The following is a 13818-nucleotide window of genomic DNA, read 5'->3' as shown; positions in this document are numbered from 1 at the left end:
ATGAACCATGAAAATGATCTTTGCAGCAGCATTTAAATCTTTACGGCTTCACCCAGGGCAGCCTAATAGCCTTTTCTTTGCTAGCTATGGGCCTGGCCTTAGTTATTTCAGTAGTTCTCTTTTTATATCTTTAGTGGGAAGGGAATTATCCAATATAATCTCATATCAGCAAGGGGACCATGGGGAAGTATATTGCCAGGAAGCACCAGATACTGTGGGTAAATAATTATTTATGAGAACTTCCTTATGACACAAGCCCTATCCAGGTCAATTAATCATCTAAGAGAAACTGGAAGGAGGGGCAAGTACTGCAGCAGCGCTACCCATAACAGTCCAGAGAGACATTCACAGCCTTTACCCGTCACTTTTCCTTTCCTCCCAGGCACTACGTGGGTACAGGGCCGGCTCCAGGCACCAGGCAACCAAGCTGGTGCTTGGGGCGGCACCTGGAGGGGGGGCAGCACGGCGCGGCGCTCGGGCCGCCGGGGAGAGTGGGGCCACAGCCGGGCTCGCCGCCCTCCCCCCGGCGCTCTGGCCGCCCTCCCCCGGCTGCCGGGGGGAGAGCTGGCCGCCGGGGGGGGGGGAGAGCCGAGCCCCAGCCGGGGCTCGCCGCCCTCTCGCCGCCCTGCCCCCGGCGCTCTGGCCGCCTGGGGGGGGAGAGCCGAGCCCCCGCCGGGGCTCGCCACCCTCCTCCCAGGGCTCCGGCCGTCCTCCCCTCCGGCGCCCTCCCCCCGGCTGCCCGGGGGGGGGAGAGCCGAGCCCCCGCCGGGGCTCGCCGCACTGCCCCCGGCGCTCTGGCCGCGGGGGGGGGAGCCGAGCCCCCGCCGGGGCTCGCTGCCCTCCTCCCAGGGCTCCGGCCGCCCTTCCCCCCCGGCGCCCTGCCCCCAGGGGAGAGCGGAGCCCCCGCCGGGGCTCGCCGCCCCCCCCCCGGCTCCGCCCCCCCCCGCGGGGGGGGGGGCGGCCGGAGGCTTTTTTGCCTGGGGCGGCAAAAAAGCCAGAGCCGGCCCTGCGTGGGTAGAGGAGCAGGACCATGGAACCACAGGGCTTAGAGACAATTCTTTCCTCTCCCACGCGGCGGCCTTAGGCAGCTAGCGAAGTGCAGATGAGGGCAGGCGAGATGCAGAGCTGCCCCCCACCCCCTTCCCTGAACCATTAGCGCCGGGGCAGGGAGCGGGGCCAGGAGCAGCCAGGGGGCGCAGGAAGCCAGGAGCGGGGGTCAGCGGACAGGACATGGGGCCCGAGGAGCAGCAGAGGCGGGGCAGCGGGCAGATGGGCTCTGAGTTGGACCCAGAACCAGGTCCCGGCCCCGAACCGACCATCCCCCCGCACGACAACTTTGCCCTGTTTCTCAGCCGGCGTTTCGGCCGGCTCGGGGGGCTGATAGGCGCCCACCCGTGGCCCTTCCTGATGCTCCCGCTGCTGCTCTCGGGCGGCCTCGGCGCGGGCTTCCTCTTCTTGCCGCAGAGACAAGCCAATGACATCGAGGGGCAGTTCACGCCGCTCGCGGGGCCCGCCAAGAGCGAGAGGCGCTTTGCCCAGGAGCATTTCCCGACCCGCGACTCCGAGCGCTTCTCCGGCCAGAGGCTGCTCACAGAGGGCGCCTTCGCCTCCCTCATCGCGGTCTCCGCCTCAGGCAACAACATCCTGACGGCGGGAGCCTTCGGGGAGCTCCTGCGGCTGGACGGGGCGGTGCAGAGCCTCGCTGTTCCCGGAGGGGACCCGGGCACCCAACTCTCCTACCCGGACCTGTGCGTCCGGAGCAATGGGTCCTGCGGCAGCCCCAACCCGCTCCTGGCTGCAGTGCAGGGGGAGTCGGCCCGGCTAGAGACTCTCCTCCCGCAGCTCACGTACCCCGTGTTCGGGAGCAGCGTTTTCATGGGCACCTTCTTAGGAGGCGTTCAGCTGGCTCGCGGAGCGGGCGCCTCCCGGGTGCAGGCAGCCAAAGCCCTGAGGCTGGTTTATTACCTGAGTTTGCAGTGGCTGGAAAACTTCCTCAAGCGCATCCCGGCTGAGCTGGAGGCTTTAAATCTCACCTCTGTCCAGGTAGAGCGCCGAGCAGCCCCCTGGGGTACGGAGCCCTCCCCGGGGTGTGCAGCGGGATCCTCCTGCTCTAGCCTCCCCGCTTCGGGGGCGGGAGAGCCGGAGCGCCGGGCTCTGTTCCCGAACCCGGCACCCAAACCCGGATCCGGAATGAGAGGAAAGGCGCTGAAATGCCCAAGGGAGGGGCCGCTTGTGCTGCACCTGCCCTTGGCTAGGTTGCAATGTTCACTCCAGGCTGGGGTGGGCAAACTACAGCCCGCGAACTGAATCCGGCCCATGAGCCGTTTTAAGCCAGCCCCTGAGCCGCACCACGCGGCTGGGCCCCCCCACACGGCTCGGCAGCGCTCAGGCCAGGGCGCTGGTTCTGGGGCCGAGCCGCGTAGTGCGGCCCCGATCCGGCCGGGCCGCAGGGTCATTCATCTTCTCTTGGACTGTATGATTAGTTTTAATTCATACTTAACTGTGTGCTAATTTTTTCCTATTCTTAATATGTGATTTTTAGCTTAGGGTTTACAGTAGATAATTACAGCTAAAATCATAATTAAAATATTAAAATGGTAGTGCCTAAAATAACAATCTGAACCCTATTCCTATAGTATTTTAATTATATGTATAAAATACAAGGCTAAAGAAAATTTTTATTTAACCCATTATATTTTTTAATGGCAGGTGGCTTACTTTACCTCAATATCCAGACAGGAAGAGTTTGAAGGAAATATCAGGAAAGTGATCCCCCTGTTTTCCATAACATACTTTCTAACTATAACCTTTTCCATTACTTCTTGTTTAAGGTAAGCTCTTGTCTTCTGTTAATGACCTTTCAAACTTACTCTTCGATATCCTTTATATATTTTCCATTTTACTGAAATGAATCAAAACATACATAGAATCATAGGGTTAAAAGGGACCGAAAGGGTCATCTAGTCTGACCCCCATACAGGAAAGGAATCTTACAGTTATACATATTTTCATGTTTTAATAACTCAAATATTGCTGACGACCTGTATCTACATTAGAAAAAAGATTACATTAGCCAAGCCACCATACTAAATACTAAATTTTAAAATATGCCAAACAGATTTCTTTGTGTTTTTTTCAAATCATTTAAATTCTTTTTCCATCTATTTAAATCCACATTTCAGAGTTGCAAACCTCAAACAAATACCAACTTAGATTAAGCCAACTGAAAAAAGAAGAATTCATAATTAGTTCTTTCAGAAAGGACCCTCTTGCCTAGTACAATGAAGCCCTGGTCCAGGGGTCAACAACCTTTGAGAAGTGGTGTGCCAAGTCTTCATTTATTTGATGTAATTTAAGGTTTCGCGTACCAGTAATACATTTCACATTTACAGGGGCCGCCAGACGGAACCCCAAACTGGCAGTGGGCTGAGCGGGGCTGGCAGCCGGAACCCTGGCTCGCAGGAGCCGGCGGATGGAACCCCAGACTGGCAGCGGGGGTGGCAGACGGAACCCGAGACCGGCAGCGGGCTGAGCCACTCAGCACGCTGCCAGTCTGGGGTTCCGTCTGCCGGGCCCTGCCAGCCAGGGTCCCGGCCACCATCCCAGCTCAGCCCTCTGCCAGCCCAGGGTTCTGTCCATCGAGGCAGGCAGCGGGTTGAGCGGGCCGACGGCTGGGACCCCGGCTGGCAGCACAGTGCCACTAAAAATCAGCTCACGTGTCACCTTTGGCATGTGTGCTGCAGGTTGCTGACCCCTGCCCTGGTCCTTGATTACGGTCTCTAGATGCTACCCCAATACAACTACTACTACTAATTAAAATATGCTGTGGAATATTGATACAAAAATTGTGGGTGATCCTTCAAGTTATACTCACGTGAGCAGCTATAGTGAAGTGAGACATTTTGCCTGAATAAGAACTACTTACATGAGTAAGGATTTGCAGGAATACCACTAATACATATATTTTAAAGAGAATATCAAGGTTGGAAGGGACCTCAGGAGGTTATCTAGTCCAACCCCCTGCTCAAAGGGGGACTAATCCCTAGACAGATTTTTGCCCCAAATGGCCCTCTTAGGGATTGAGCTCACAACCCCGGATTTAGCAGGCCCATGCTCAAACCACTGAGCTATCCCTCCCTGCCGAATGTGACTTGTTACAAATTTGGTACTGAAAAGCAGATGCATTAAATGAAAACATTATTACTGAAGTAATTTAGCACATAGAGGGACCAATTCTGCAGTAGCACATACAGGGTACAGAGGTCCTTGGCCATGATAGTATGTGTTCAGATATCCATCACAGGTGTATAGACTAGGCAGTGTTTTCTATGTACCCTAAGTTTGAACACCGACACAAAATGGAACAAAAAAGAATGAAAGTGAAAAATAAGTGGGGTGCCATTCATAAACTTCTTTGCAACTGATGCTGTCCTCCATCAGGGTGTGCAGGTACCATTTCCTATATATCTAGTTACTCCTGCTATTTTGCAGGACAAGCTGAAAATATGGATTTGAGGCAGTTCCACAGTGACCAAAATGAGTTTCTATGCTGCCAGGTTCCAACGTGAAAATCTTTCCCTCCTGCACCTATGCATCTATCTGTAGTTTTGGCCTATATAAGATCAATATTTTAGTATGTTATCCTTGATTTGAAGAAAACATTTTGAAACAAAGACAAATCTCTTTATGGTAGTTTGTCATTTGTGAATCCTCTAGAACATTTTTATGAAGGTTTTGGGATTCAATACACTAACATTTCATGTAAAACAAAAACTAGAAAATGAAGTATTCCAAATATATAAGAATGTGTTTTCCATTTTTAATAAAAGCTAAATTAGGAAAGGTTTAGTCTTCTAACTTTCCCTGGACTGGAGTTATTATTTATGATAGGGCAACACTAGACATTAACTTAACCATAAATTCCTTTAATAAATCCAAAGGCCAACTACTGTTTCTACAATTTTTTTAAACACATCTAAAAAGCCTAGACAATAAACAATTTACTACATCCAACACAGTAACACACATCCATAAGGATATGATCAATTATACTACAGACGTACCAGACTATTGTCCTCTCATTCTGGTCTGCCCCAGCTTGATTGGCCCTGATCTGATAAAGATTCTTCAGATTCACAGCTCTCTTCTTTCCCTTTCAGCTGACCTACTAACGTTAGCAAAAAAAAAAAAATCCCCAATTTGAGGCAGTTTATCCTTACTTTCCTTCCTCTACAGTCTTCCTTTCTTATCTCCTCCACCCACCTTTGCCTACCAGCAGAAGAGTGGGAAGATTTGTGCTTGTTTCTTTTAAGACACCTTTTTTTTTCTTGTTATTGCCGCTCTTTATTTTATAGTTACCTTTTGAACCATACATCCTTTCCCCACTACATTCTTATAACTCATAATTCTCAGAGCCTTCTTTTACTAGTTGATTGGGGCCTTTTCCTTACTAGCCTCAAATCATAAAGAAAATATATTATTTTCTTAACCAAATTTAAGATAACTTTAATTCTTTAATCTCATAACTATCCCTAAAACTTTTAAAAACACAAATCAATCTTTTTTTAAGTTAGTTTCTTAACAGGTCAGATTAAACATGGCACAAATAGACTAATTTGGCCTCTGTCCCCAATTCAGAACATCCATTTGTGGTCTATGAACTATCAGGGAATGAATATGTTAGCCGTAATTGACTTTTGCTTATTTACATTACTTAAATACTTAACTTTTACAACAGAGCTATTTTGCTCACATTATATCCTGTATCTAAATGGCTGAACAGTTTATTTTTTAGCATGGCTTTTTTGATTTATGAAAGATTTTGGAACAGATACAAATTTTAGAAATCTACCATGTGATCAGTTCTTCTGTGAGCACAAAAGAAAGTCCATGTCAATATTTATATTCCTCAAATACAATCACAGCAAAATGCAGCTCATTTATCAGTATTAATCTTTAATATTTCAGAGGTTTTACCATTTCTTATTTAATAAAATGTACTCACTGCGTGTATTGTGATAATAATAAAGAGTCACAGAAACAGTCATTTTCTTAACATTGAAGAAGGAACTTTATTAGAATAAAGAAAACAGTATTATCCCTAAAGCTATACTGCCCCTCTCTCTTTCCTTCACTTTAGAGCTTCTGTCCAGGATCTTTTAAAATTTAAAGAAATGGCGCACATATCCTCACATGTGAGCCATCAGCACATACTTACTTTTTCTGTATAAACAATCTTTAACAGAAATTAATATTTAACAAGAAATTATAGATCCAGATGAGTTACCAACTTCACTAGTCATCCAGATTTGGTTACCTTCTGGCCTTGAGGAGGGTTTTTCCAGTTGATTTGCTTAAATTATCAAATCCCAGCAGGATAGATTCAGACTCAGTAGGATTATGACACTTTCCCTGCACTGAGGCTGTGCTGTGAGTACCATTATTATGGTCACACAACACATCATCTGGGTTTGGGACCAGCTAAGGATCCCCATGTTACTTCTGAATGAGTACCTTGAACAGTCTCAATCAGTGACAACAGCTAATAGTGTTATTCTACAAAATTAACATGTTTCCGCCTTGTGTTTTAAGTCCTGCTCTATGCTGGGCCACCATACTGATATTTATAGCATTTTCTGAGAACCATCTTCACAGATTATGGTTTGGTCCACAAGTTTACTTGGGGTAAATCCACGAATGAAAAACAGATTAAACAACACTTAATCTTGTAGATAGTACAGACTTTGAACTGACCCACCAACTTATTTTTTGCCCTGGGCTATTGAGCATACTACCTTAAAAGTCTCTTTACAAATCAAGGTTGTTTCTGCTCCTGAATCAATTTTAAATTTAACTATAATATTGAAATCTTGAGATCCAAGCCTGTACATGAATGCTGTCTTTGAACAGAGATCCCAGAAAATAGGCACTCATCCTTGCTTGGGATATTTCCTTGACTTCTTTTCTTCCATGGACATGTTCAAATGTCCTTATTACTTTTTCTACATATGCTTCTACTGTGTGGGCCAGTGGTTCTCAGCCTGAATCCCACAAGCTGCTTGTGGCCCAATCAGCACAAAGCTGAGGCCCATGTGACATCCTCAAGGCCATACAGGTAGTATTGGATGTGGACCACATAACACATTGTGGGCCATATATGTTATGTTTCCATTCTTGTGGATGTTCTCTGAACTCTTTCCAGTTTATCAACATCCTTCTTGAAATGTGGATACCAGAACTGGATAGAGTATTCTAGCAGAAATCACACCAGTGCCAAATATAGAGGTAATATAACCTCCCTACTTCTACTTGATATTCCCATTTATACATCAAAGGAGCACACTACCGTTATTGGCCAAAGCGTTGCACTGGCAACTGATGTTCAGCTGATTATGCACCATGATCCTCAAGTATTTTTCAGAGTCACTGCTTCCCAGAATAGAGTCTCCCATCCTGGAAGAATGGGCTACAGACTTTGTTCCTAGGTCTATAACTTTACTTTTGGTTTTAACTTTATAACTTTAACCTTAACTTTTGGCCTTATTAAAACACATATTATTAGCTTGCACCCAGCTTACCAAAAGATCCAGATCTCTGTATCAGTAACCTATTCACTTCATTATTTACCATTCCCCCAAGCTTTGTGTCATCTGTGAACTTTATAAGTGATAATTAAGGCTAAGATTATGTCACAGAGGATGGAATCCATGACTTCCAGAGACCTCTGTAAAATTTTCCACTTCAGACCCAGGGCGGCTGGGCTGGAGCTGTCAGCCAGCAGGGGGAGCTCTCAACTGCCGCAGGCACCGAGGCCCCCCCCAGAACTACCAGCCATGGGCCCCAAAGTTCTGAGTGGCGGCAGGGGGCCCCTGACAGCCCTCAGCCTCCGCGGGCAGCAAGGGTACCTTGCAGCTCCCAGCCACCACAGGCGGCAGGGGGATCCTTCAGCTCTCAGGCACCACAGGCGGTAGGGTGGACCCCAGGAGCTCCCAGCTACCACGGTGGCGAGGGGGACCCTGGAACTCCCAGCCTCCATGGGCGGCGGGGGGACCCCGCAACTCCCAACTACCACAGGTGATGGGGGTGGGGGAACCTGGCAGTTCCCAGGCAGCATGGGCAGCAGGGGGACCCCAGCAGCTCCCAGGCACCATGGGCAGCAGGGGAGGCCCTGGCAGCTCCCAGTTGGTGTGGGTGGTGAGGGGACCCCCAAAGCTCCCAGGCACCTTGGGCAGCAGGTGAGGCCCATGGTGGTGTGGACGTTGGTGGAGGTCCCAGGATCTTTGAGCCACCATGGGCACGTGGGGGACCCTGGAGCCACAGCAGCTGTGGGTGCTGGACACCCACCTCACCCACCCCCATTTTGTCAAAGTCATTTTTAGTAAAAATCAGGGACAGAGCTCAGGTTTCCATGAATTTTTGTTTATTACCCGTGATCTGTCTATGACTTTGACTAAAAATAACCTTGACAAAATCTTAGCCTTACTGATGATTTTATGTTTCCTTCCATGCCATTGATAAATAGCACAAGGCCAAGAGCTGTTCACAATGGGACCCCACTAGACACACAGTTGCTTGATGATGAGTCCTCATTTACAACCTGTCAATTACCCAGTTTTTAATTCATTTATAAACAGTTACAGTTTCACTCCTAATGAACTTCTCTAGGCATTGCTGTTCCCTGTGTAAGCTACATTATGGCTCAGGATCTTGTGATGTGCTCCTTCCTCTCAGGCCATTCCATGTGCTTTCCAAGACTTGTGGAGAGCAGGAACTTTGGCATTTTCTTTTCCTCTTATTTATGTCCAGAATTAGTCAACTTCTGACACCATGTCATATGGCATATGTAAAGAATCACAGAAAGAAATACTGTATCCTAAGAGCAGAAAAGCTTTATTAGAATAAGCAAAACAATATTATCACTAAAGCCATTCTGTTCCTCTCTGCTTCACTGTAAAGTTTCAATCTACAACTTTCCCCAGCCCTTTCATGCCTGGTTTTCTGCAAGAGATTTAAAGAAACAATTCCTATAGCCACGCACTAGTCAGGTGTGAATGATCAGCAGGACATTTTCATAGCTAAAGGGGTTGATTCTGTGAGGCACTGAGAATCTCTTGCAAGATGCTTAGATACTGCCTTGGTAGGCATGGTATAAAGGAATTCTGTAGACAGAGACGGAGTCCTCTTTACTCCCGTTAATTTCAGTGGGAATTGATAGTCCTCAAGATCTTGCCAGATCAAGCCCTGTGTTTTCATTTATAAAGGACTAAGATGCACTAAAAGCATTTATTTCACACCAAACTAAGATATACATTCCCAACATAACCTGCATACTTTTCCAAGCAATGTATTAAACAAAGGGGCCAAAAGAAAAATAATTGGCTCCTGATAATCTTCATCAGATTTGGACTCACTAGCATGAGGACCAGCTGGGAGACCCCTGGACTCTGTGAAGGATAGAGAAGCTATTACACAGCTGTGTAAGCTGTGAAGCAGGGCTGCAGCCTGAAGCAGGGTGCTAATATTAGTCTGTCAGAGAGGCAGCATTCTACGGCCCACATACTCTCATCATGGGAGCCAACTTGTTGCTCATAAGAGAGCCAAAGACTAGACATCCTGGAAACTACCTCAGAAGTGGGAGACAATGCCCAATTGAATGGCTGCCCTAGTTGAGCCTTTCCCTTCCTGCAAAAGGCAGAAGCTCAGTGGCAGACCTCAGAGCTCTGCCTTTCACTCTTTCTCTCCAGACTAAAACAAAGCCCTCTGGTTTCTTGCCTATGTCCATTTTCTTTCCTTTTTCTTATCTTCTCTCTTTTCCTTATTATCTCTGCAAGATAGTGAGAGAGAAGGAGAAGGAGAAAGAGAACTGGAGAAAGGACTCCACACTTCCGAGGCAAGGAGGCAAAGAAAACTGAAAGAAGAGGATCTGGTTGAGGTTTACATAAGCAGGGCAGAGTTCACAACTCTTTGTTTCCCAGTAGGTAGCATCATAATACTTTGACTTTTATCCATCCTTGTACGATGGGGGAAGAGAGAGAGACAACAATTCTGCTGCCAGTTAAACTCATGCAACTACACTGTGGTTGCGCTGTTAAACTGGGGACTGATTTGGCCTATGGTGTGATTTTAAAATGTTTGTTCCTGGTGCTCTTAGTAAAGTATTAATGAGAATCATGCTTTCAAAATTGCTTTGATAAAACATGATAATTATAATTGTTATATTAGAAGGATTTTGCATGCTATTGCATATATATATATATATATATATATATATATATATATATATATATATATATAAAAGCTTGAAAAAATCTAAACAAGATGCTTTTTACACAATTTTCCAGGGTTGACTGTGTACGAAATAAAGTGTGGGTTGCAGCATTTGGAGTGCTGTCTTCTGGGTTAGCTGTGCTAAGCAGCTTTGGACTGTTGCTGTTCTGTGGGGTACCATTTGTCATGACTGTGGCAAATGCACCATTTCTTATACTGGGTAAGTGAAAAAAAAATGGGTTTGATGAAAAAGTGGAAATGCAAAATATGCCTTGCAGGAGACCATTTTAACATAGCATGAATCAGGAATCAGCACAATTAAAAGTTAAGACCACTGAGTAAATTCATCATTTTCAAGGTGTTTGCCCATTCTGGTATTCAGCAGTGCAGAATGTTTTTTAAAAAAGGGGGTAGGGGGGCTCAGTTCTCTATGGTCATAGAGGAAGGTACAATATCAGAGGGCCATTCAGCTCAGTGTGAGATTGGAGCTGGATCCATGCTCCTGAAAGCTGTTCTATATTCTCCGTATCATGAATGAGGGATATACCTTATCACCCCAGCCACGCTCCTCTTTCAGAGAAATGTTGTGAGAGAGAGAAATCTCACCTAAAGGCAAGGTGCAATGGGAAATGTAATACATTAGGTCATAAATGGGGAGGGGGTATTTTCTCTGGGTCCATAACTTCACTTCGTATCAACACAATGCTTATTGCTCAGCTTTCTTCTTTACATTTACTGGCTTAACTTATTTGTTTTGAATTTTTGCTATTTTCCATTAGAAACTGATGTTGATGGTATGTACAATAAGCTATTAACCTTTTCCCTTTTGTAGGGGTTGGTGTTGATGACATGTTCATTATGATCTCCTCCTGGCAACAGACTAATCCTAAAAATAAAGTTGAAAAGCGGATGGCTGAAACTTATGCAGAGGCAGCAGTGTCTATCACAATCACCACTCTCACTGATGTTTTAGCCTTCTACATAGGGATCATGACTTCCTTTCAGTCTGTGAAGTCCTTTTGTCTCTACACAGGAACTGCTTTCATCTTCTGCTATATATACAACATTACATTCTTTGGAGCTGTTCTTGCTTTAAATGGTAAAAGGGAAGAAGGCAACAGACACTGGTTAATTTTCACAAAAGTGAAGGACATTGTTCAGCCTCATCGCTCCTACTTGTACAACATGTGCTGTGTAGGAGGCTTTTCTGATAAATCTTCTGGGGGAGAAGATGAACATCCAATGAACAAATTCTTTAGGAAATATTATGGTCCTTTCCTTACAAAGATCTGGACCAAAGTGTTTGTGGTGTTGCTGTATGGAGGGTTCCTGGCTAGTAGTATTTATGGGTGTACTCAGATAAAGGAAGGTATAGACCTGCGAAATCTGGCTAGTGACGATTCTTATGTTATTCAGTATCATGATTGGGAAGATGAATATTTCTCAGAGTACGGTCCTAGGATTATGGTCACTATCACAGAAAATGTACCTTATTGGAATCTATCCATTCGTAATGACATTGAGAACTGTATGGAGTCTTTAGAAAATAACTCCTATGTGGACAAGAGACTCTCAGAGTCATGGCTACGAATGTATGAAAATGTTACTAGAAGCTGTTCACTGAATATAGATACTAAGGTTTTTTTCATGGGTAATTTATCTGAACTATTTAAATTATTTCCAGAGTTTGAATGGGACATTGATATTCGCTATAAGGAAATAGCAGCCTCACGTTTTTTCATTCAAACAGTGAACATTACTACTGCAGTTGATGAGAAAAACCTTTTACACCAATTAAGAGACCTGGCCAAGGACTGTAAGATCCCAATAATGGTATATCACACAGCATTTATATACTATGATCAGTATATCGTAATAGTGCCAAACACCATTCAGAATATTGGAATTGCTTCTGGAGTTATGCTGTGTGTTTCCTTGCTGCTTATTCCCAATCTGCTCTGCTCCTTGTGGGTAACTTTTGCTATTGCTTCTGTTATTGTTGGCGTTGCTGGTTTCATGACATACTGGGATGTTAATCTTGATTCCATATCTATGATTAACCTTGTCATTTGCATCGGGTTTTCAGTTGATTTTTCTGCTCATATATCTTATGCATTTGTTTCAAGTGAAAAGTCAACTGTGAATGAGAAGGCAGTTGATGCACTGTATCTTCTTGGCTACCCGGTGATACAAGGTGCTATCTCCACTATATTGGGAGTAATTGTGCTGTCTGCAGCACAAGCTTACATCTTCAGAACATTTTTTAAGATTATGTTTCTCGTTATCTTGTTTGGAGCTGTTCATGGTCTTGTTTTTATTCCGGTATTTTTAACATTTTTTGGAATTTGTGGCAGATCAGCAAACAAAAGAGTAAATATAAAAACAATAGGAGAAAACAGCAACTCTTTTAGTAACACACAAAATCCAAATAATGTTTGGTGTTATGAAAACCAGATTGATAGTAATGGAGACAATTTTCTAGAAGACAATATTATTAGACAACCAAATGATATAGGAATGGAAAAGCCAAACAATGGCTACCTCTGCTCCAATTTCTTTCCAGTTTCACAAAATCATGACAGCAGTCCCTGCCTCTATCAGAATAATGCAGTAATGGCTTACAAAAAACAAATCGAACAGCTTCATGACGAAGGTAAAATAAATCCAGATTGCCCATAAATTTATTTACAATTTAAAATACAGCATATGAGCCAAAAAGTACACATTGAAGGTTTCAAAACATTAATCACCAGACTTAAATTTATATTGTATGAAAATGTCAGTTTTCTACTGTTCAGGTTTAACACTTAATGGGAGTAGCTCGAAGCCCACTAGGGAACTTTTAACGCACCATAGTAGGATCCATGTGGACAGTTACTGCACAGCATGCAAGTGTGCTGTAGATTTATACCACAGTATGCCATGCACAAACTGTTCATCTAGATAAGCACTTAGATCATTAGAGAAAATGTGTGGGTCAAGTGAAATGATATCACAAAATTAAAAGATTACCAAACAAAAAAACTTTGTTAAAATACATTTAAAGTTAAAAGAGTGTTTCAATAGAGTCCAGCTAAAACCCCCTCAGAAATTGCACTTTCCTTTACCAAAATGCTAAGAAGTTTGGAGATCATTAATTAAGAGCTCCACCTAGTTTCACACTGCTATGTAATATTTTGTCACTCATTATAATCCCACTTTACATAATCCAGTCACCAGCCTTAAATTTTCCACTCTGCTGTATTCTATAAAGGATATATGTTATTGGGTGTATTCTGTTGATTTTGTATATTCTTTGTTAAATGACCAGTAAATATTTCAAAAGAAATATAATCCAGGACATGTTAAATTCTGCCAGCATTATTTGGGCTTTCTCATAGTGTTCTTCTTTATGAAAATTAAATGTAGGGAGCCCTCTATTACCATGGAAGCAGACAAATTGTTATTGTGGTCGATTGAAAACCAGGTCTAGGAACAGCAGCAGTGCGTAAGTACTGCAGCAACTGGCAACTCAGCAACAACATGTCATTGCACAACACCAGGAGCACCCCG

General features: G+C 44.7%; 1 protein-coding gene across 1 annotated transcript; it reads left to right on the top strand.

The window, feature by feature from the left end:
* Window positions 1-1230: 1230 nt before the first annotated feature.
* LOC135873859 (patched domain-containing protein 3-like) lies at window positions 1231-12945 on the top strand. The gene is made up of 4 exons (XM_065398470.1): window positions 1231-2043; window positions 2710-2831; window positions 10341-10486; window positions 11099-12945. The coding sequence occupies exons 1-4, from the start codon at window positions 1231-1233 to the stop codon at window positions 12943-12945; spliced, it is 2928 nt and encodes a 975-aa protein (XP_065254542.1).
* Window positions 12946-13818: the final 873 nt, after the last annotated feature.

This window comes from Emys orbicularis, chromosome 2 (genome assembly GCF_028017835.1).
Source record: "Emys orbicularis isolate rEmyOrb1 chromosome 2, rEmyOrb1.hap1, whole genome shotgun sequence".
Taxonomy (NCBI): domain Eukaryota; kingdom Metazoa; phylum Chordata; order Testudines; family Emydidae; genus Emys; species Emys orbicularis.
Note: the sequence above shows the minus strand (reverse complement) of the source record. Positions and strands in the feature narration are given on the sequence as shown.